Source organism: Marmota marmota, unplaced genomic scaffold (assembly GCF_001458135.2).
Source record: "Marmota marmota marmota unplaced genomic scaffold, marMar, whole genome shotgun sequence".
NCBI lineage: Eukaryota > Metazoa > Chordata > Mammalia > Rodentia > Sciuridae > Marmota > Marmota marmota.
The window spans coordinates 1,029,853-1,053,093 of NW_025999891.1; the positions used below are offsets into that span (position 1 = coordinate 1,029,853).

General features: G+C 38.0%; 1 protein-coding gene across 5 annotated transcripts in view; it reads left to right on the top strand.

Annotated features, from left to right (window-relative positions):
* The window catches only part of Smg6 (SMG6 nonsense mediated mRNA decay factor), a 226,473-nt gene that overhangs the window by 17,850 nt on the left and 185,382 nt on the right, over positions 1 to 23,241 (top strand). For all 5 annotated transcript variants that reach the window (XM_015500986.2, XM_048792891.1, XM_048792899.1 and 2 more), the window contains 2 exons: positions 5,404 to 5,514; positions 5,880 to 6,092. In XM_015500986.2, the coding sequence (XP_015356472.1) occupies positions 5,404 to 5,514; positions 5,880 to 6,092 (324 nt within the window). The remainder of the gene's footprint in view (positions 1 to 5,403; positions 5,515 to 5,879; positions 6,093 to 23,241) is intronic.

A 23,241-nucleotide genomic window follows, 5' to 3' on the forward strand; every position in this document is an offset into this window, starting at 1 on the left:
TTTTAAGGGAGGGGTCCTGGGGATTGAATGCAGGGGTGTTTTACCACTGAGCCACATCCCCAGCCCATTTTATTTTTCAGTATGATTTAGGGTTTCATTGAGTTGCTTAAGACCTTGCTAACTTGCTAAGACTATCCTTGAATTTAGCATCCTTCTGCCTCAGCCTCCCAAGTCACTGGGATTATACAGGCATATGCCACCACACCCCTCTTCAGTTTACCTTGAAGTCAGGTAGAATCAGTCTTCAACTTTGTGCTTCTTCAGTGTTATATTGGGTATTCTTTTGCCTTTTCATATGAACTTTATTTATTTATTTTGTGGTAGAACTCAGAGATGCTTTATCCCTGAGCTATATCCATACCCTTATTTTTAAAATTTTGAGACAGGGTCTTGCTAAATTGTTGAGGCTGGCCTTGAACTTGTGATTCTCCTTCCTTAGCTTCCCTAGATACTGTGATTATAGGCATGTGTCACCACACCCAGTTTCCCATGTAAACTTTAGAATAAATTTGTTGATATCCCCAAATCTAGTGAGTACAAAGTATTGTTGCACTGTGGTTTTAATTTGCATTTCCCTAGTGACTAATGACATGCATCTTTTCATGTTTGTCGCTTGGAGAGTATCTGTTCAAGCTCATTGGAAATAATTTAAGAAAAATTTTTTTAGTAGTGGTAAAATACACATAACAAAAAAATTATTTGTCTTGCCCTTTTCTATCCTTTTTGTTTTTGTTGTTTATTTGTATCAGGTGCTAGGAATTGAACTCAAGGCCTCCCGTTTATGAGGCAAACACTCAACCTCTGAGCTGTATCCTGGCTCTTACCTCTATCTATCTATCTATCTATCTATTTATTTTTGTGGTGCTGGGGGTCAACCCAGGATCTCACACATACTAGCAAGCATTGTACCACTGAGCTCTATCCCCTTTTGAAATGTAGTACTTCAGTAGTGTCAAGTACATTCATATTTTTGTGCCACCAGTCTCTAGAACTCTCTTCATCTTGCAAAACCACAACTGTATATATCTGTTAAACAACATCTCCTCATCCTCCCACATCCCATCCCCTAGCAACCAGCTTCCTATTTTCTGAGTTTTTCTATTGTAGATACCTTATATAAGTGGACTCATACAGTATATGTCTTCTTGTAATTAACTTACTGAACTTAGCAAAAGTTCTCAAGGTTCATCCATGTTGTAACATGTCAGAATTTCCTCCTTTTTAAACTGAGGAGTATTCCTTTGTATGTAAATACCACATTTTGTACAGTAGTACCCTCTGTTATCCTTGAGGGATATGTTCCTAGATCTTCAGTGGATGCTGAAACTGCAGACTGTACTGAACCCTTAGATGTATGTACCATGTTTTTTTTTTCCCTACACATAGATACCTATATTAAAAGTTTAATTGTAACTCACACTAAGAAATTAACAGCTTTAACAAATGATAAAGTAGAATAATTGCAACAACATGTATACTAAAAAGAGATTTGCTATTTACATGACATGTAATTTAAAATTTATGAGTTAGTTATTTCTGGAATGGATTACTCTATATTCAAATGTCATTGAACATTTGGGTTGCGTCTCTACATTTTGGCTACGGTGAATAATGCTCTGATTGACATGGGTGTACAAATTTCTCTTTGAGACCCTGCTTTCAGTTATTTTGGGTATGGTTCTAGGATTAGAATTACTAGATTATATGGTCATATTTAATTTTTTGGGGGGGGTTACTGAGGATTGAACCCAGGGGTGTTTTATTACTGAGCTACATTAGTACTCCTATGTATTTTTATTTTGAAACAGTATCTAGCTCTGTAGCCCAGGTTGGCCTTGAACTTGTGAGTCTCTTGCCTCAGCCTCCTGGGTCTCTGGGATTACAGGCATGTGCCACCATGTCCAGGTTTTTTTTTTTTTTTTTTTTTTTTTTTTGGTACTGGGGTTGCTTAACCACTGGGCCACATCTCCAGCCCATTTTTAAGATTTATTTTTGAGACAGGGTCTCACTAAGTTGCTTAGACCCTTGATAAGTTGCTGAGGCTGGCTTTGAATTTTCCATTCTCCTGCCTTAGCCTCCTAAGCCATTTGGATTATAGGCAATGTGCCACTGTGCCTAGCTGGTTTCAATTTAAAAAAAATTTTTTTAGATGTTATGGACCTTTATTTTATTCATTTGTTTATATATGTAGTGCTGAGAATCAAACCCAAGGCCTCACACATGTTAGGCAAGTGCTCTTACCAGTGAGCCATAACTCCAGCCCCGCTATTTTCAATTTTTAAAGAAATAATTATGTGGTTTCTTAAAACAGTTGCACCATTTGAAATTCCTACCAACAGTGCACAAGAGTTCCAGTTTCTCTGGTTTTCCAACACTTAATTATTTTCTATTTTTTAATTTAATTTATTTATGTATGTGGTACTGGAATCAAACCCACTGCCTCACACATGCTAGGCAAGTACTGTACCGCTGAGCCACAACCCTAGCCCTATTTTCTTTTTTTTTTTTTTTGTGGGGGGAGTATTGGGGATTGAACTCAGGGGCACTTGACTACTGAGCCACATCCTCAGCCCTGTTTTGTATTTTATTTAGAGACAGGTTCTCACTGAGTTGCTTAGTGCCTTGCTTTTGCTGAGGCTGGCTTTGAACTTGCAATCTTCCTGTCTCAGCCTCCCCAGCTGCTGGGATTACAGGTGTTTGCCACTGCACCTGGCTTATTTTCTGATAGTAGTTGTTCAAATAGGTGTGAAGTGATATTGAATTGTGGTTTTGATTTGCATTTTCATAATGTTGAATTTTATTGTTGAGATAGGGTCTCAGTATGTTGCTCAGGCTGACCTGAAACTCCTGGATTCAAGTTTTTCTCTCTCCTCAATCCTCCCAAGTAGCTGGGACTGCGAATCATACCCAGGGCTTCTCACATGGGAGGCAAATGCCCTATCCTTGAGCAATGTCCCCAAACCCTAATTATGTTATTTTTTCCTTATGCTATTGCAAAAGGAATTATTTTCTTAATTTCCTTTTCAGATTATTCATTGTGATAGCATATTAGATTTTGTGTGTGATCTTACAACAGCTTTGCTGAATTCCCTCAATGGCTTTTTGACATTCTAATTAAACTGATATTTTTTTCTTTGATAGCCCTCTGTTCTAGATTAGCTTGCCTTTCAAGTTCTTTTTCTGTTTCTCTTCTTTTGTCTCCTCTCATCTTAGTTGTCTATTAACATTTCCCCAGAACTTTTCTGTAATCTCCTGTCAGTCATTTAGTGAATTGGGTATTTATTGAGAATATGCTATGTACAGAACTTTGTGAAATGATGTGAGTGGTAAAATATATGATTTGGGTTTTGCTCTGAAAAAAGCTTTGTTGAGAAGACAGGTGAGGTGTATAGACAGTAATACAAATTAGACTTGGTAAAATATGTAATTGATTGTTAGATGTTCCATTATTTGGTGTTCCACTAAGAAAAATGTTGCAAATTAAAATAACACATAATGGTAGATATTGATTGTAAGTTATATCACAATTTCAGAAATATTTGAATATGAAAAAACATAATAGATAAAATACAGTTTGAAATCAAGTGAGTGGTATAAGTAGAGATTAGTATGAATTGGAATAATATTAAAAATAGCTACAATGGTGGGCCAGATAGTCTGTTAAACTCTATATATTATGAAAAGGTAATCTTTCTAGAAGCCATATTTGTGTAAATATCTCCAGTTTACAAATAAGGAAACCTCTCTGGAACTTGATTAATAAATACCTAATAAGTGATAGGACTAGATTCAGACTCAGGTGGTTGACCTTAGAAATAAGTACACCGTTAAACATGCTGGATGAATACAGATGAGAGTTTTAAAGAATGGTAACAGAAAATATTGAAACTATATATGAAGTAATAGAGTAAAACCTTTTGAATATCCTTCCCCTTTGTTTGTGATTTTCGGTGTTTTTCCTTCTTTATGATCCTTTTTCCTTCTCTCCCCTCCTCTCTTTCTTCCATGTTGCCATGTACCTTGTACATGCTAGAGAAGTGCTTTACCACCGAGCTATACCCCTAGCTCTCCAGCAACTACTGGCCCGCTCCACCTTTTAAATTTTATTTATTTATTTGAGGTGCTAGGGATTGAACCCAGGGCCTTGTGCTTTCCAGGCAAGCATTCTACCACTTGGCCTACATCTCCAGCTCCCCTGACCTTTCAAGATGGGGTCTTTGCTATATTGTTCAGGCAGTTCTCTTCCTTTAGACTGTGTGTGTGCCACCATGCCCAGCTTCCTTTACTTTTCTATATTAATTGCTTTTAAAGTGGTCTCGGAGTGTTTATTTGCTGAATTCATTGAATAATATTCATAAAATATTTACCCAATTGTTTATTTAAAAAATTATAACAATGACAGCATCATTAATTACAGCTAAATGTAAGTCACGTGATCAGCACATCACAGATACTGTCTAAACCTGAGGATACTGCTCTGTGGGTGGTATTATTCCCATTTTAAAGGTGAGGATATGGGAGTTCAGGAAGATTATTATGTAACTTTTCCAAAATCTCTAAATCAACTCCTGATGAGTCAGTTGAACTCAGGTTTGTCTGGCCCTTAATTTCATTAGACCATACTTACTCTGGTAACAGTAGGAAATTTAAAGTGAATTGAACATTCTTTTTTTTTTTTTTAATATTTTTTAGTTGTAGTTGGACACAATACCTTTATTTTATTTTTATTGGTGCTGAGGATCGAACCCAGGGCCTCACACGTGCTAGGTGAGCACTCTGCCTCTGAGTCACAACCCCAGACCTGAACATTTTTTCTCTAAGAACAAAATAAAATTGATGTTCATATTTTAAGACAGACATTCTATCTTTCTTTCTGTCTGAGTGGGGACTGAACCCAGGTGTATTTTACCACTGAGCTATATCCGCAGTCTTTTTTTTTTAAGTATTTATTTTTTAGTTATACGTGGACACAATATCTTTATTTTATGCTGAGTATCGAACCTAGTGACTCATGCATGCTAAGCGAGCACTCTTTTTTTAATATTCACTTTGAGATATGATGTTGATAAGTTGCTGAGGACCTCAGCTGCTCAAGTGGCTATGATTATAGGTGTGTGTCACTGTGCCCAACTTTTTTTTTGTTCTTTTCTCTCTCATATGAGTACTTGGTTCTTGGAGGTCCTCTGCCTGTAAGATATTGTTCTGTATTGTGCAAGAAGAGACCCCTGTGTAATTGCCGTGGATAGCATTATGTATCTCCCATGGATAGCATTCTGATTTTCTAGAATTCCTGATAGCTTGGGGGACAGGCTGAGAGAGATTGTAAAGTTTCCTAGGTTGGTGTGTTGTGTTGGCATTGGGAAGAATATTGGGTGACTGAGTGTCTCTGGCCTCTTTGTGCAGAGGAGGAAGCTTGATGCTGTGTATTACTACATGCGCAGTTTAGCTGCCAGCAACCCTATCCTGACTGCCAAGGAGAGTCTTATGAGCTTGTTTGAAGAGACCAAACGAAAGGTAAGTGGAGATGTAGAGAATCATTCGTTCCTAGGAAAATGCATTTCCCTTTGTGTCTCTCCATTCTCAGGGGAATGACTAGTAATGTCCTCAAGTGGTTGCATCAGGCTGTGCTGGTGGTATTCAGTCAGCCGCTGCACAGAGTCAAAGCTATCAGGGGCCCTTGGGTGGTGTACGTGTTCCAAAGCGTTGAGTTCATAGAATTTAAACTTCTGCGACAAAGCAGATGATACTCTGCTACTTTGATATTGTATTATACTCTTTACTTTTTTATAGTTTTTAGGCAACAAATATAGGTGAGGGCTGTGCTCTTAGTAGATGAGTTCCAGGAGAGTCTGAGCTTGGTGTGTCTGTCTGCCCTATAGGCAGAACAGATGGAAAAGAAGCAACACGAAGAATTTGAACTGAGCCCTGATCAATGGCGAAAAGGAAAGAAATCTACTTTCCGGCATGTTGGAGATGACACCACTCGCCTGGAGATCTGGATTCATCCATCCCATCCCAGGTCCTCTCAGGGCACTGAGTCTGGGAAGGATTCTGAGCAGGAGAATGGGCTGGGCAGCCTGAGTCCCAGTGATGTAAGTAAGAATGATGCAGTAAGCAAAACTAGCTCTGTTAAACCCCAGGGCAGTGCTGGGTGGGGCAGCACAGCATGGAGTGGGGTGCACTGGGGTGGGGCCAAGTCAGGCAGCTCATATAACTATGAATCATTCTATAGATGATTCCCACTCTTTGCGGGGTACACCAATCACTTGAGGCTCCCTTATGTCTACTTCCTTCCCATTTACAGGTCTTTTAGCTTTACTGCTTTCTTCTCTCACCACTATGTGGCACTGTAGAATTTAGTAAACGTAGGATTAGAACTTCATTGCTTTCAGTTGTGCATCACTGATGTCATGTTAAGATTCTTTGGGAGTTTGTACCTTTTCTTTTGGTAATGGGGTTTGAACCCAGGGGAATTCTGCTATGGAGCTATTCCCTCAGCACTTTTTATTTTTTATTTTTAGAACAGGTTGGTGAGTTGCCCGAATTGGCCTTGAACTTCCACTCCTCCTTTCTCAGCCTCCCAAGTACATGGAATTATAGGCATGTGCCATTGTACTGAGCTGATTTTGTATTTAATTTTTTTTCTCTCTTGCTTGACTTTACATTTAGAAAATTAACTGAAGCAGCATGGGTATGTTGGTTAGTCTAGTTTGTCATCAGCCTTTTAGGCTGATCTGTCCTATTCTTATAACTCTTGGGCTGGGTTTTGGTTTTCTCAAAGCCAGGAGAAATGACATTAGGAAATCACAGGCTTGTATAGAAGGTTTCTTTTTTTGTTTTTTTCAATAAATAATTATTAAATACTTGCAGTATGCCGGGCATTAAAGATGCAGTGAATAAGTTCTTCCCTTGCTCTCAAAGTAAGCATTCTAGTGAAGAACACAGAAGAGTGAACAGGCAGAGCAAAGGAAATAGCATTTGCAAAGACCTGAAGTTAGGAAGAGAGAACACTGGATTTGGAAAAGTGTAACCTGGTTCATTGTGCCTTGAGATTAATCCGAGGGAGATGTGAAAAGGACTTGAAGCAAGAAATGGCTTTGGAGATGGAGAAAAGTGAACAGATATAAGAATTGAACAAATATATTAATAAGGTAGAATCTAAAGAACCTGATTGAACTTGGAGAGATCAGGGAGAGAAGAGTTAAGAATAACACTAGCCATGCGCTGTGGCACATTCCTGTAATTCTCGTGGTTTGGGAGGCTGAGACAGAAGGATTATGAATTCAAAGCCAGCCTCAGCAATGGCAAGGCACTAAGCAATCAGTGAGAACGTGTATCTAAATAAAATACAGAATAGGGCTGAGGATATGGCTCAGTGATCAAGTGCCCCTGAATTCAATCCCTAGTAACCGCCCCCCCCTAAAAAAAAAAAAGAATAACACTAGGTTTGTAGTTTGGAAACTAGATAGATGATGGTCCATTCCCTGAGATAGGTCTTAGTAGAAAGATGATGAGTTTAATTTTAATTTTAGACCTGTTTTTTATCATTCTTGTGGACACTGCAGTAGAGATATTCAGAAGCTAACAGGTATCTGAAATTGAGAGCTGATTAAGCCAGAGATGAAGATTTTTGAACGTTTCTTTTTGTAGATGATAATGAAACCATGAGAGTTGACTTGTTATTAGAATTAAAGAACATAGAATGAAAAATAAGTTGAAGATATGAGAAAGAAGACCTTGCATAGGATTGGAAGGGAATAAGATCTAGAGCACAGGTGAAGAGATTAGCTTGACAGAGGGCAAGAGATCCTGCTTTCTTATGCTTGAGGGAAAGGATGAATTTGGGATTAATCTAGGGATGCAGGTAAATTTGTGGGCATTGTGGGAGAAAGATAAGAGAGGGCCTTTTGTTTTTTATTTTCTCTTTGAAGTTGGAGGCATGTTTTTCTACGAATGAGTCAAAAGTGGTGGGATAGGAAGGTTTTTTCCTTTGGATATTTTTTGGGTGTTTGTGTTGAGGGTACTGGAGATCGAGCCCAGGGGTTCTCTACCACTGAGCTATATTTCCAACCCTTTTTTTTTTTTTTTTTCTTTTTATTTGGAGAGAGGGTCTTGCTAAATTGCTGAGGCCTACCTCAAACTTTCGATACTCTGGCCTTAGCCGCCCAAGATGCCAGGATTACAGATGTGTACCACTGTGCCTAACTCCTTTGGGGTTTAATTTGTTTTTATGTTTTTTTGTTTGTTTGGTGCTGGAGATCGAACCCAGGGCCTTGTGCATGCAAGGCAAGCACTCTACCAACTGAGCTTTATCCTCAGCCCCCTTTGGAGTTTAATTTAAAATCCCTGTTTCTTCCTTTATCCTTCTTAGTTTTTAGCTATTTTGTGAATGACTTGGAAAGCGGTCATTACTTATAAATTAAACTACCACTTCCTATGTACTACAGTATGCTTGGAGCCCCGTATTCATGTGTTATAGAAGCATGTTGGAGTTGCTGCTGTGGTAGAATCTCTTACTGCTTCCCTCTCCTAGTTTAGATAGTACTGCCTCAAACTGGCAGCCTTTTGGGTAAGAGATAACTTGTTCTGTTGAGTTAGCTACGCTATCCAACTTTTTAAAAAATGAAAGTACCAAAGGACAATTTGAGAAAGCCTTTTGTGTCTGTCTTTGATGTTGGCCCTTAGATTGGGAATCCTTCTTAAAAGAATGTAACTAATCTTTTAATTTTCTTTTTTTTATTACATTTTTTTTCAGTTGTAAATGGACACAATATCTTTATTTTATTTATTTTTATGTGGTGCTGAGGATCAAACCCAGTGCCTCATACATGCCAGGGAAGCGTTCTACCATTGAGCTACAACCACAGCCTATAACTAATCTTTTCTAGCATTCTCTTTTTCATAAGATATTATTTACTTTTAAGTAATGTCATAAAGGCTGGGGCTGTAGCTCACTGGTAGAGCACATGTCTAGCATACTCAAGACCCTGGGTTTGATCCCTAGCACTACAAAAAAAAAAAAAAAAGTTTACATGAGTTTATTTTTATTATGTTGATCTCAGAGAAGGCATTTTCAGCATGTGAGCTTTCATTAGACCCATAGATTTTATTAATCATTTTACTTTTTTATAGTAAAAACATTGTAAATGGGAGAGACAGAAATTAGGGATTGTTTTAGACTCAACAAGAGCAATTTTAGAGGAGGAAGATTTTATATGGCGGCTCACGGTTTCAGAGGCCTCAGTCCATACACAGCTGGGTTCATTTTTTAGGGCTGGAGGTGAGGCAGAACTTCATGGTGGATTAGTGTGGTGGAAGGAAGCAATTCACATGATGATCAGGAAGCAGAGACTCTACTCACCAGATAAAAATATATACCCAAAGGCACACACCCCCATTGACCCACCTCCTTCACCTACACCCTAATCACCTTCAGTCACCACTCAATTAATCCCATCAGGGATTAATTCACTGATTGGGTTAAGGCTCATAACCCAATCGTTTCTCTTCTAAACCTTCTTGTATTGTTTCACACATGAGCTTTTGGGGGGACACCTCACATCCAAACCTTACGAGGGATTAAACCCAGGGGCACTGTACATTCCTGACCCTTTCTATTTTGAGACAGGACCTTGTAAATTGCTGAGGCTGGCCTCAAACTTGTGATCTTCCTCTCTTAGCCTCCTGAGTTGCTAGTTTTCCAGGTGTATATAACACCACCTGACACTATTTATATATATATTTTTTACCCTAGGAGAACTATTTCCCTTAATTTTTTAAAATTTACATCTGTGAGTTTGTGTTTTTATTTCTAAGCTACTAGCACTTGAGGAAGAATTCTGCAGTTTTGGGGCTGGGGTTATAGCTCAGTGGTAAGAGTGGTTGCCTAGCATGTGTGACACCTGGGTTTGATCCCCAGCATTGAGAAGAAAAAAACCTGTAGTTTTAGCTCTTCTTTTATCCATTAAGATAACCACAGTGCCGTTTTTATCTGTTTTTTAAAGCCCTGGTCAGGTTCCAGCTTTCTTTCTTTCTTGTAGTAGATCCCAAGAACTCAGTTTGCTTTTTCTGTCCCTGTGACATACAGATTGATGAGAAGTAGACATTGGCATTATAGAGATTAAAACAACCAAAAATGATCTTTAAACTCAGGAGCATTTGGTCCCATAGGGAAGATAAAATGATAAATACAGTCATGTGCTATATAACAACATTTTCATCAGTGACAAACCACATATACGATAGTGTCCCATAAAATTATATTGTATTTGTCTTAGTTTTGTGAGTATACTCTGTGATGCTCACACAGTGATGAGATTACCTAATGGTACATTTCTGAAAGTGAATATAGGCCTATAGTTAAGTGATACATGACTGTATGTGATCACAGCATAGTGTGTTAAGTGCTGTAATGAAGGCAAGCATGGGGTGAGGGGAGACTATGGGAGCATACAGCTGGAGCATCTGGTCTGGGCATGCTTGGTGAAGGCTAGGATGAGGCAGCATTTTGCAGCTAAAAGGTGATGTAAGGGTGCTTCTGTACTTATGAGAGAAGTATAAAGGCTTAGGGATCTGCAAGTAATTCAGTACAGCTGGAGAATAAGATGTGACGTGTGCTCTTGCTAGATACTTGAGTCATCCTTTACCCTTTTTTTCCCCTGCATTCCCACACTGAGTCAATACCAAGTGCTATTGAATCTACTTTTTTTTTTTTTTTTTGATGGTGGTGCTGAGGATTGAACCCAGGGCCTTGTGTGTGCAAGGGAAGTACTCTACCAACTGAGCTATTTCCCCAGCCCTGAATCCACTCTTTTTTTTGGGCGGGGATACCAGGGATTGAACTGAGGGGCACTCAGCCACTGAGCCACATCCCCAGCCCTATTTTGTATTTTATGAAAGACAGGGTCTCACTAAGTTGCCAGCACCTCACTAAATTTCTGAGGCTGGCTTTGAACTCCCAATCCTCCTGCCTCTGCCTCCCGAGCTACTGGGATTACTAGTGTGCTCCACTGCACCTGGCCCTGAATCTACTCTTAAACCTAACTTTAAGCCATCTATTTCTTTCCATTCTCATTGCCATCACCTAGTCCTCCAAGTTATCATTTCAGTAATCTACATACTATTAAAAGGAGTTCCTCATGGTCTTTCCCCATTTGTTCCTAGTTCTTCTCAGGTCTTTCTTTTTAGAAGTAATCCAAATGAGCTTCCAGATGCATAATTCTGATCATGTTACTTTCCTATTTAAAGTCTTTAGTTCTTTCTATTTGTTTTTAGAATTAGGTTCAAAAATCCTTGATAGTCTACTGGACCCCACATGATCTGGCCCATACTACTACTACTACTAGGTTTTTTTGGTACTGGGAATTTAACCCAGGGGTGCTTTACCACTGTATCACATCCCCAGCCATTTTTTAAAAAAATTATTGTTTTTTTTTTTTAGTTTTAGATGGACATGGTGCCTTTATTTATTTATTTTTATTGTGGTGCTGAGGATCGAACCTGGTGCCCCATGCATGCTAGGCGAGCACTCTACCACTGAGCCACAACCCCAGCCCCTATTTTTTTACTGTATTTTTAAAAATTTTTCGTTGTAGTTGGACACAGTACGTTTATTTCACTTATTTATTTTTGTGTGGTGCTAAGGATCGAACCCAGGGTCTCGCATGTGTGAGACAAGTGCTCTACTGCTGAGCCACAACCCCAGCCCCTCTTTTTATTTTTTATTTTGAGACAGAGTCTCACTAGGTTGCTTAGCTGGCCCATACTACTTCTTATACCTTTCTTCTTTCCTTTGTTCCAGTTCTCCTCTGACCTCTTCCTTGAAAGGTCTAAGCTCTTCTCTAACCCCTGCCTATTATATATTCTCTCTTCCCAAACAGTCCATTTCTTCTTACTATTTCTTCTGCCTTTCTCAGTCCTATTCTCATTTATCTTTCAGGTCTGAGCCTAAATATGTCTTTTTCAGAGAAGATTTTCCTGAGCCCCAAGACTGGCTAATTCTCCTTTATGATTCCCATTTCTACTTAAGTAATTTTAGGTGTCATTTTGTTGCTGCTGTTACTTAACATCTTTCTCTTGCTAGATTGAAGGCTTTATGAGAGTACTTTGAAAGTACTTTGTTCTTTTCTTTATCCCCAGTGTGTGCATACAGGAGATTCTAAATAAATATATATATTTTTTTAATATTAATATTTATTTTTTAGTTCTCGGCAGACACAACATCTTTGTTTGTATGTGGTGCTGAGGATCGAACCCGGGCCGCACGCATGCCAAGCGAGCGCGCTACCGCTTGAGCCACATCCCCAGCCCCTAAATAAATCTTGAGTATACAAATGAGAGGAAGACAATGAAGAGAAGGTCATAAGGGTTAGATTCTTTCAGAAATAGTGAGACATTTGGATTTCAAATATTGAGCATTTTAAGCTGGGTGATAGTATAATTGGATTTGTATAATGACCAATACCATTTTTATTCCCAGTATTTGTATTTACTTATGCTTTTGGTACCAGGGATTGAACTCCAGGGATGATTTACCACTGAGTGACATCTCCAGCCCTTTTTATTTTGAAATAAGGTCTGCTTAGTAGCTAAGTGTTTCACTAAGTTGCTAAAGTTGACTTTGAATTTGTGATCTTCCTGCCTCACCCCATGAAAATCCCAGGACAAATATGTTTGTCTTTAAAGGGAATTTTTTAAATTGCAAAAGTAATCAAATGTAGTAAGTGGTAGAGTGCTCCACTGTTCAGTTCCCAGGACACAAGGGAAAAAAAAAACAAAACTTTTTTCTTTTGTTCTAATACTGAAAATACTGGACAGAGCTGGGCATGGTGGCACATGCCTGTAATCCCAACAGTTTGAGTGGCTTAGGCAGAAGGATGGTAAGTTGGAGGCTAGCCTCAGCAGCTTAGCAAGACCTTGCTCAAAATAAAAAATTAAAAGGGCTGGATATGTCATTTAGTAGTAAAGCATCCCTAGTATCAAAAATTTAAGAAGAGTGATTATTATACAAATCACACAGAAATGTTTAAGATTTAAAGTGAAAGTTTATCTTTCTACCTTCAGAGACAACACTGTAAAATATTTGATAGAAGTCCTCCCAGACCCTTTTTTTTTTTTTTTTGGCACTAGGAATTGAACCTAGGGATGCTTTACCTATATCCTCAGTCTTTTTTATTCATTTTTTTTATTTTGAGACAGGGTCTTGCTAAGTTGCTTTTGGTATCTCTAAGCTGCTGAAGCTGGCCTTGGACTTGTGAACTTCCTTCCTCAGCCTCCTGAATTTCTGGAATTACAGGCATGCCTCATTGTCCCCAGGTTTCCAGACCATTTTTAAAGCATTTATGCATGTGTATATATACGCATACCTGCAGAAACATTAAATACACACACACATATATTTTGCAGTGGTGGTGATAGAACTCAGGGCCTTGTACATGCTAGGCAAGTGCTTTACCACTGAGCTATACCCTCAACCCTAAAATACATTCTTTTAACAAAAATTGTGTTATACTATATATAATTATTTGCAGTTTCTACTTTTTAAAATTAACAATTGGACATACAATCTTTTCTGCTATAATGTAATGTGTTCCTAAAAATCACTGTGGTTTTCAAGATTGTATAGTGAAATCTACAGGCATGATGGCACACACCTGTAACTCCAGTTACTCAGAAGAGGTGGAGGCAGAAGGATCACAAGTTTGAGACCAGCCTGGGTAGCTTGGTGAGAACCTGTCTCAAAATAGAAAGTGGGACTGGGGTTGTGGCTCAGTGGTAGAGTACTTGCTTAGCACGTGTGAGACACTATGTTCGATTCTCCACATCACATAAAAATAAATAAAATAAAGTAGTGTTTTCATCTATAACTGAAAAAAAAAAAGGAGGGCTGGGGTTGCAGCTCAGTAGTATAGTACCTTTGTGTTTAATTCCCAATACTACCAAAAAAAAAAAAAAAAAAAAAAAGCAAGAAACACCCACCAAATAAATGTAGGGCTTATAAGTAAAAGGAGTCATTTGTGCAATCTTATACATGTGGAGAGGTTAAGAAATATGCCAAGATCTGGGTGTGGTGGTGCATACCTGTAGTCCCACCTTCTCTGGAAGCTGAGATGGGAGGATCACTTGAACCCACAAGTTCAACACCAGCATGGGTAAAACATCAAGGCCCTGTCTCTCAGAAAAAGGGGAAAAAAAGGAAAGAAGGATGTAAATACTACATTAACTAATTTACCTTGAAAAAGACATGAAGTTTTTTTGTAGAAGTGGGATTTGGAAGAGTTGCAGCTTATGAGTCACTGTGACAAGGTAGATACTTGAAATTGAATGGGCAGGAGACACATAAGATGTGAACATCACATCTTCATGTGTTGAACTGAGTTAGCTGGTAGATATTTAGGGTTTGTTCATGTGTTTTATTTATTTTTCTTCATGTTGATTCAGATGGGAACTTTTTCCTTTGTTCACCTGTTTCTTTTGAACACATTTATGCATAAGCAAACACAAAATTTGTGTTATGCTCAAAATGTTCCTTAATATATTGATCACAATTGAATCAATTCACATTTTCAAAATGAGCTTTATAGCAGAACTGACTGTATTTCATTTGTCTAAGAATGTTTTTAGTCTGTTCTCAGCATGACTGTATATTTTTTTTACAAAGATGTATGTTACTTATTTACTTATCTAGGTAATTTAAATATTTTTGTGTATTGCTTGTTTTTATTAACTGACCTTTTTTTAGGTGCTTAGTTTTTTTGTTTTTTGCCATTTGGGGGATTAAACCCAGGGCTTTTGCACAAGCTAGGCAAGTGCTCTATCAATGAGCTATACCCATAAACCTTTTTAAAGTTTGTTTTGAGGTAAGGTTATTTAAATTGCCCGGGCTGTGCTCAAATTTGGTGATTGTCCTGCCTCAGTATCCCTAGTAACTAGGATTATAGGTGTGTACCACTATGCCTGGCTTGGTGAGATTAGCTTTAATAGAAATTGCTCCTTTAGCAACTACTAGAGAGTTTTTAGCACAAACTAGTAAAATTCAGATTCATGAATAAAAAGAACTTGGCTTTAGGTGGTTATTAGTAATGATAATAATGTCTCAACTAGTTTGTTGTCCTTTGCCAAGCATGAGCTTGGATCTCTCTGTCTCTCTCTGTCTGTCTCTCTCTCTCTCTCTCTCTCTCTCTCTCTCTGAATGGTTGTAGGAGGTTAGCTTGTGGGTTGTTGGTTTTTAGCCTTGAGATGTGGTTTGGGTTGAATATCCAGCCTGGGGACGGACTGCCAACCTCAACTACAAGTGGCATCTTATTGCAGTTCACATTTTAAACTCTTTCCCCTGCAGGGTAGTCCACTCAAAGTTGGTGTTGCCTGCCATGTTGCCAGGGTTCTGGGCAATATTTTGTGGGTGTGCCTCCTATTCTTTTTTATCTCCTTTTGAAAATGAAACCAAAGGGTACTGCATGGCAAATGGGTTATTGTTGACAGTCATTGAGATAAATAAAGATATTAAATTATAAAATATAAATCAATTAAATATAAATCATTTTCACAAAGTAAAGGTCTCTGATGGGACCACTAAGAATCTTTTAGATCCGATTGCTCCATTATCAGCATCTTGAATAGATCATAATACAAGTCTGTCTGCTGGGGAAGAACGGAGCATCTGAGAATGAGAGATTTTGATGGGTGTTTGTCTTTGAAACTTCAGTGAATTGTTTTGTTTTAGAGTGATTTAGTTTACCATTTCCAGCATTTTCCCAACTCATTATTAACAACAACATGCTTGGTGCTACATGTAGAAAGTAAGTCTTTAGATAAGAAATGTGTCCTTGAATTTGGCTAAGTGCTTGTCAAACTTTCCTTGTCTTTAGCCTCTCTGAATATATTTTGGGGTTCAGCCTGGACCATGCCTTAATATACCTATTATTTGGCCTTATTTGAATCTCCTATATTTTACTTCACCTTGTTCGCCTAAGTTGTGCTCTTTTTGGTCATCCTCTGTTGCATACCATTATTTATTTTATTTCTTTAAATAATGTCTGTTTTTAAAACTTATACAGGTCTGGAGAATTTAATGAGTTGCCCCTGAATTTTTGGAAGTAGGAGGGTCCAGTGTTGATCCAAATCAAAGATTAGTTTACCTAACCAGTTGTGCCAGCTTTGTGTGAGAATTGTAAAAATAAACACAACATTGTTATTGTTATTTTCTCAGACTGCTTGGTGTCTACTACTTGGGCTAGCACACTTTTTCCATGAAACATCAGATAGTAAATATTATAGGCTTTGAAGGCCATATGGTCTTTGTTGCAACTATACTGTTGTGGTGCTAATGCATCCATACACAATGTATAAATGAATGATCATGGTTGTATTCCAGTAAAACTTTATTTGCAAATATAGATGATGGGTTGGATTTGGCCTGTGGGGCCTAGTTTGTCAACTTCTGCTCTAGTGGAAGAAATAGATACATAAGCAATGTTGTGTATCCAGTTGATTCTTGTTGGTTTTGATAGTTATGTTCTATAAGTTGCCACAAACACACTACATTAGTGAATATTGGAACTTGTTCATAAGGGAGATGCAGAATTAGATTCCTTCACGCTCTGGTAACAACATATTTAGTCAACTGATAAACATATAACTTTGTTTTACATGTTTTTCTGCTTAAAGACACCTTATTTAATATATATTATCAATTCATTAACATTGCATTCTTCGCTGACAGCCCTATCACTCATACCTGAACAAAGTTTATCCAATACATATTTTTTCTATGAAGTGCATCACAGCCTTCTTGCACTAAGGAACATTAGACAACACTTCAGAAGCATTAAGCTTAGCGGCTATTTGTAAACATCAACGAAAAGCACAGGAATATGAAAAATGTGACCCTATGTAGATCACAAAAAGGACATTTGTTTAAAGTGTGACCAGAAACATGAAGGCAAAGAGTTGCCTTGTTTGACTTCAGCTAGAGATGTGTGTTAGGTGATTCAAAGAATGACACAAAAGCCCCGTATTGATTTTGGGAATTACAAGAAAGTTTTAGTGAGTTCACTGAATTCACAGATATAAATCCATAAATAATGAAGTTGAAGTGTAATACAGTCAGTGTCTTGAACAGAGGCTTGTCAAATACAGAGAAGGTCCCTTGTTTCAGACCTAGCAGAGACATGGGTTGGGGAAGAGGGAAAGGAAAGTGAAGTTAGAAGACTTCTTGGAGAAATGAACCAGTCAGAATGGGAAGAGTGTATTCCATGAGCAAAGACAGAGAAGGTGTGAAATAGCAGAGGATTTGCAGGGCACTTAATTCTGTGGTGAGTTGAGGGATAATTTGAGAACATTGGAGTGGTGAAGAGTAAGTGAGCCTTCTACAGGGCTGTATTCTTTTTTAAATTTTTATTATTTTTTATAGTGGTAGCATGCCTTTATTTTATTTGTTTATTTTTATGCAGCACTAAGGATCAAATTTGGTGCCTCACAGTGCTAGGCAAGCACTCTCCCACTGAACTGCAGACCCAATCCTGGGGCCATGTTCTTGATGGGTACTATGATACATGTGGGAGGAAGTCAGTGGGCTAGTCTTCTGTAATATACTTCTGGATTTTGGAAATAATAATTTGTTTTTTGAATTTTGTGTTTGTCATGTCTGCATTGTAATTAATGAAAGTAGCACTATTCCATTAAAGTTGGTGGGTTGGAGGTTGTCTGAAGTTTTTGCCCCATAGTTTGCTGATTCAAAAAGTTTAAGGACACCTCTTAAATAAGGCTTTAGGCATTCTGAACTCCAACATGCTAGTGTCTCTGTGTCTTGGTTGTTAGAGGAAATTGCCAATAGCTTGGATTAAAAAGTTTTGTTTTTCCAAATTAAAAATTTACAAAGCCAACACCACATGAATCTTGTAAAAAATTTGAAAGTGCAGATAAATAGTACCTTTTTACCACTTAGTGAGAATCACTATTAATTTGCTAGTGTATGTTCTTCCTGCATATTTATACAGAGTACAACATTTCTATTGGAAATATCTAATGCCTATTAACCTGGGAGGCCAGAAGGGAATAAATAATCTATGCCTAATTATTATTCCAGAATGTTATTGAAGTCAGCATGGTTATCTTTATTTTCCTGTCTTATCAAAGTAGCACAATTAGAGTGACACCAGAAGATTAATGAAGAGCAAACTCAAAAAAGGTTAAACATTTGATAGACTGAATATTATCCTGAAATTGAATCTTAAGGGTCCATTTCATGAGGAAATATTTTGAACTAGTGGTAAATTGGGCAGTGGTGGATTAATTTGAGGCCACCTGGGCCTAGACAGTTTATGACTTTTTTGGAAAGCTGGGTTTTAAGTGGAAAAGTTCGGATTGTAATATTGGAGTTGGTTTCTAGATTAGTAGGAATGGAGATTCAAAGAAATCTCTTTAGATATCTTTTATGAGATATTCTCATTCTCTCTCTATTAGTTTTTTGGCACTGGGAATTGAATCCCGGGCCTTGAGCGTGCTAAGCATCTGAGCTGTATACCCCCAGCTGCCTCAACTTGTTCTTTTTTTTTTTTTTTAATATTTATTTATTAGTTTTCTGCGGACACAACATCTTTGTTTGTATGTGGTGCTGAGGATCGAACCCGGGCCGCATGCACACCAGGCGAGCTCGCTACCACTTGAGCCACATCCCCAGCCCCCTGCCTCAACTTCTAATTATTATTATTATTATTTTTGCACTAGTGGGGTTTGAGCCCAAAGGTACTTTACCACTGAACTACAAGCCCAAATCTGAATTATTTTATTTGGAGACAAGGTCTTACCATGTTGCTGAGGCTGGCCTCAAACTTGTAATCCTTCTGCCTCCGTCTTCCATGTTGTTGGCATACTAGCGTGTGCCACCTCATCTGGCTCAACCTCTTTTAAAATATTTTAAGTAAAGAAATATCTTTAAATGTGTAATATATTTTGTGGTTATATATGTGATAATTTTCTTTTTCTCACATTATTTGTGGCCTATCATATATACTGTTATTTACCTTTGCTTGTTTTTGTATTACTGTTGGACTTCAGAGACCCTTCTATGAGTGATTGCCTTCAAGTCCATTATTTCTTTGTAGAGGCCAGCAGTTTGGTAGCTTTCATTAATTTTGTAATTTTATCCAGTATCATATAAGTCAGGGGCAGAGTAGTAGTAGCACTTTGGGCTTTGGAGAACCTTGTGTTTAAGTCCTCATTTTATCAGATACTAGCTTTAAGACTTTGGGCATGTTCCTTAACCTGACTGAATTTCAGTTTACTCATTTGTAAGATGATGTTTCCTGAGGTTTGGGAATCATAGTTTCTGCCTGAAAATTTGCAAGCTGCCCTTGCCTGAATCTCTTGTGTTTTTCTCAGAGGCTTGATTATAAGTTGGGAATGATAGTTGTTCCCCCCACACTTTTTTGGGGGGGCAAGTGATAGTTTTCTTTCTGATATTGAGTATGTGGCTACAAAGGGTTGCATAGTATGAGTGTATTCTTCTGGCATTTAATCAATAGGTCAGCAAAATGGGGCTGCAGTTATGGCTCAGTGATAGACTGCTTGCCTAGCATGCGTGAGGCACTAGGTTCCATCCTCAGCACCACATAAAAATAAATAAGTAAAATAGAGATATTGTGTTCATCCACAACTAAAAAATAAAAATAGTTCAGCAAAGTAAAATTTTGTTAGCAAAGGAGCATACCTTCACTGTGGAAAACCTAGGCCAGGTAGCCTGTAGCACAGAGTCTCATATGCTCTTACTTTTGCTTGAGAGTTTTGCTTTTTTGTTTTGTTTTAGTATGGGGCTTTATAGAAAAATAAGAACAACGTGTTATTCAGGTAGCATTTCCTTCAGACCCATCATTTGTTTTGCTTTTCAGTGCTCTTTGCATAGTTTGTACACCTGAGCTACTGCTGCCACCTCCATTATAGTGCTGAAGAAAGGGGCTATGTGTGAGTGTTACACATTTAATGCCTCCACCCTCCCGCAGTGTAGTCATACGTCCCATAGGAGATTTAGAATATTATTGCTGTAAGTATATATGTGACTGTAAGACCAATGTGATTCTGCAACCTGTACAATCAGAAACATGAGAAATTATACCCCATTTGATTCAAATGTATATGTCAAGATCATTGTACCATCATGTGTATCTAATTAAAAAAATGAAAAAAAAATGACTAATGAAAAAAAAAAAAGAATTTCAGCTGCCTTAGGCAAGATGATGTGCCTTGCTTGTACTATAGTGAATTTGTTCTTCAGCTTGTTATCATAAGACTTTTAAGTTTGTATTTTCAGAGCCAGTACCATTATGAAGCTTAGGAAAAGCTTTTGGCCTGATTTTTCTCTGGCTAACATAAGCATTAATTTAATCTAAAATGAGAGAGGTGTGGAATCTGTGTTAGTAGGTAAATGTTTTATCTGTGATAATCCGATTATTTCATTGCCTCATAATTATATTATCCTGGCAGAGAAAGTCAGCTTTTTTTTTTTTTTTTGGCCTCATGGATACAGGGATTTCTTTTCTTTCTTTCTTATTTTTTTTTTAATACTTATTCTTTTAGATGTAGGTGGACACAATACCTTTATTTAATTTTCATATGGTGCTGGGGATCGAACTCAGTGCCTCACACATGCTAGGCGAGCGCTTTTCCTCTGAGCCACAACCCTAGCCCCAAGGATACAGGGATTTCTTATCTAAGATGGACATCATGTGGTTTTTTGCTACTGTTGTGAGTTGACCTTCTTTAATTAATTAATTAATTAATTGGTACTAGAGATTGAACCCAGGGATGCTTTACCACTGAGATACATTCTCAGTCCTTTTAAATTTTTTTATTTTGAAACAGGATCTTTCTAAGTTGCTGAAGCTGGCCTTGAACTTGTAATTTTCCTGCCTCAGCCTCCGTAGTTGCTGGGATGATAGGTGTGTGCCACCATGCGTAGCTCATTTCTTAGTTCTTTACTTTTATAAAGTAATTTGTAGTACAAACCTTTCACTCTAGAAGCTCTGTGAAAGAATGTTTCTGTGAACTGAGATTTGGCAATGTGATGACAGAGGTTCAAAGAGCTTCTTTCTACAAGAGGCAACTCCAGATTGACTCTCTTTTCTAGGCCATAAGCAATAGGTTGGTGAGATTACTATCAAAAGTCAGAACCAGGACCTGGGTTTTCAGATAATGATAATATGAAATATGCTGCGAGGAGCAATCTTAACAGACAAGGACTGGGGCTCCTTGCCTGGACCACTACTAGACCTTAGGGCTGAAGTCTTTTTTCTCTTTGTGGTTGGCAGTGAGTGGAAGTTTCTCAAAGCACACTGGTCCTACCTACAGACCCTTAACACCCCATATGACCTCGGTCACCAAACCACTTAAGGGCTTTATTTTTATCCTATCTGTTTCTTCAAGATGTGAGGTTGGTTTCTTTAACAGAGCAAAGTTCTCTAGGGGAAGAAACAGAGTGCCAGGGTGCAGTCAAGGCTGGTTAAACACTAAAACCACACTCTTCGTCTTTTTGGGCTTGAGACGTGACATAAGCCATGCTGCAAACACCAGCTTCAACACTGTGAAGAGGCCTTCTCAGCTGCTCTGTTTATTTTTTGTGTTTATGTTATATTTTTAAATAATTAAAATGTGGAGGACAAAAAAAGTATACCTTTTCATTCATTGCATGTTAGCCAGAAATCTAATTCTAAGAATGGACACTTTCTTAAAATCCATCATTTCCCAATTTAAGCTTTTTCATCTTCCCCAGGGGTGTTGATGAGAACTCTCACAACTCACCAGGTCTCAGGAAGCCAGATTACCAACATATCCTGTTCGCGTGCGTGTGTGTATTCTGTGTTACCCACAGGCCACTTTCCACCCCATGTGAACTTTAGTTACCATCCGGAAAGTCAGGACCCAGATACCAGTCAGAATTTCCAGACTTTGGTTTGGTTTAGATATTTTAGAAAATGTTAACAGCATTAATTATAAAGAGACTTTTTTAGTGGCATGCTTGGCAAATAGAAATTAATATATTTTGAAGAGAGGAGAGGAAGGCATTGTGAGCGCTTTTTCCAGTAATGTATTCAAAATGAACATTCAGAAGAAAACATGAAGCAGTTGAGATGCGGAGGAAAAGAGAGACAATGAGGAGGGTGATCAGAGATTGATTAGAAGTTAAACTCACATTATCTCAATTCTTAGGTCTTAAGGCTAAGTTCTAAAGGTCTTATTTCATTCTTTAAAATTATAACCTCTAATAGGGGACTGGGGCTCCAGCTCAGTGGCAGAGCAGTTGCCTAGCACATTTGAAGCACTGGGTTTGATCCTTAGCACCACATAAAAATAAACAAAACAAAGGCAGTCTGCTTATCTACAACTACAAAAAAAAATGTAACATATATATCATTGGAGTTATTTATAACACTTTCCATCACATTTTGTTTTAATCAGCATGTTTTTTTTTTAATTTAATTTTTTTTTTTTTTTTTTGAGACAGGGTCTTGCAACGACAGCCTTTTGAGATAGCCTGTTGCCCAGGCTGGTTTCAAACTCTTGGCCTCAAGCAATCCTCCTGCCTCAGCCTCCTGAGTAGATGATACTATAGTGTGCACACCATTGTGCCTGTGCCTGGCTGTATTCAGCATTTTTAAATTGATATAAATAGTATGTATTGAATCAGATAATGCTCTAGAACAGAGGTGGGCAAAATGCTACCACTGGCCTATGAGCTAAGAATAGTTTTTACATTCTTATATAAGGCGTTGTTTTAAAACATAAGGAATTGTGACAGAAACCCCATGAAACTTAAACTATTTACTCTCTGAACTTTGGCAAAAAAAGTTTGCCCATCACTCCTTTAGAAGCTGAGAGGGGTAAATGCTGAGGTTCTTCCTTTAGGAAGGTAATTGCTAATGAGGGTGTTAGGGACTTTTTGGGCTGACAGTTCATTTTGCAGACTAGCTATTGCAGGATGTTTAGCATTCCTAGCCCCGCCCACTAGATGCCAGTAAGGCCCACACACATTTCCAAACACTTCCTGGGAGGAGAGGCACTATTCTGATTGAGAACAACTGATTTAAAAGCTTGATGAGATCAAGAATACCTTGTCAAACTTTACTTATTTCATAGGAGAACAGACTTGGGTTAGGTTTTCATGGCATAAATCAGCAGTATTGCAAGGGAATAGGGAGAGTATTTGGTAGGGTACAATAAAAATGTTTTAAGGAAACCATTTATTGAATG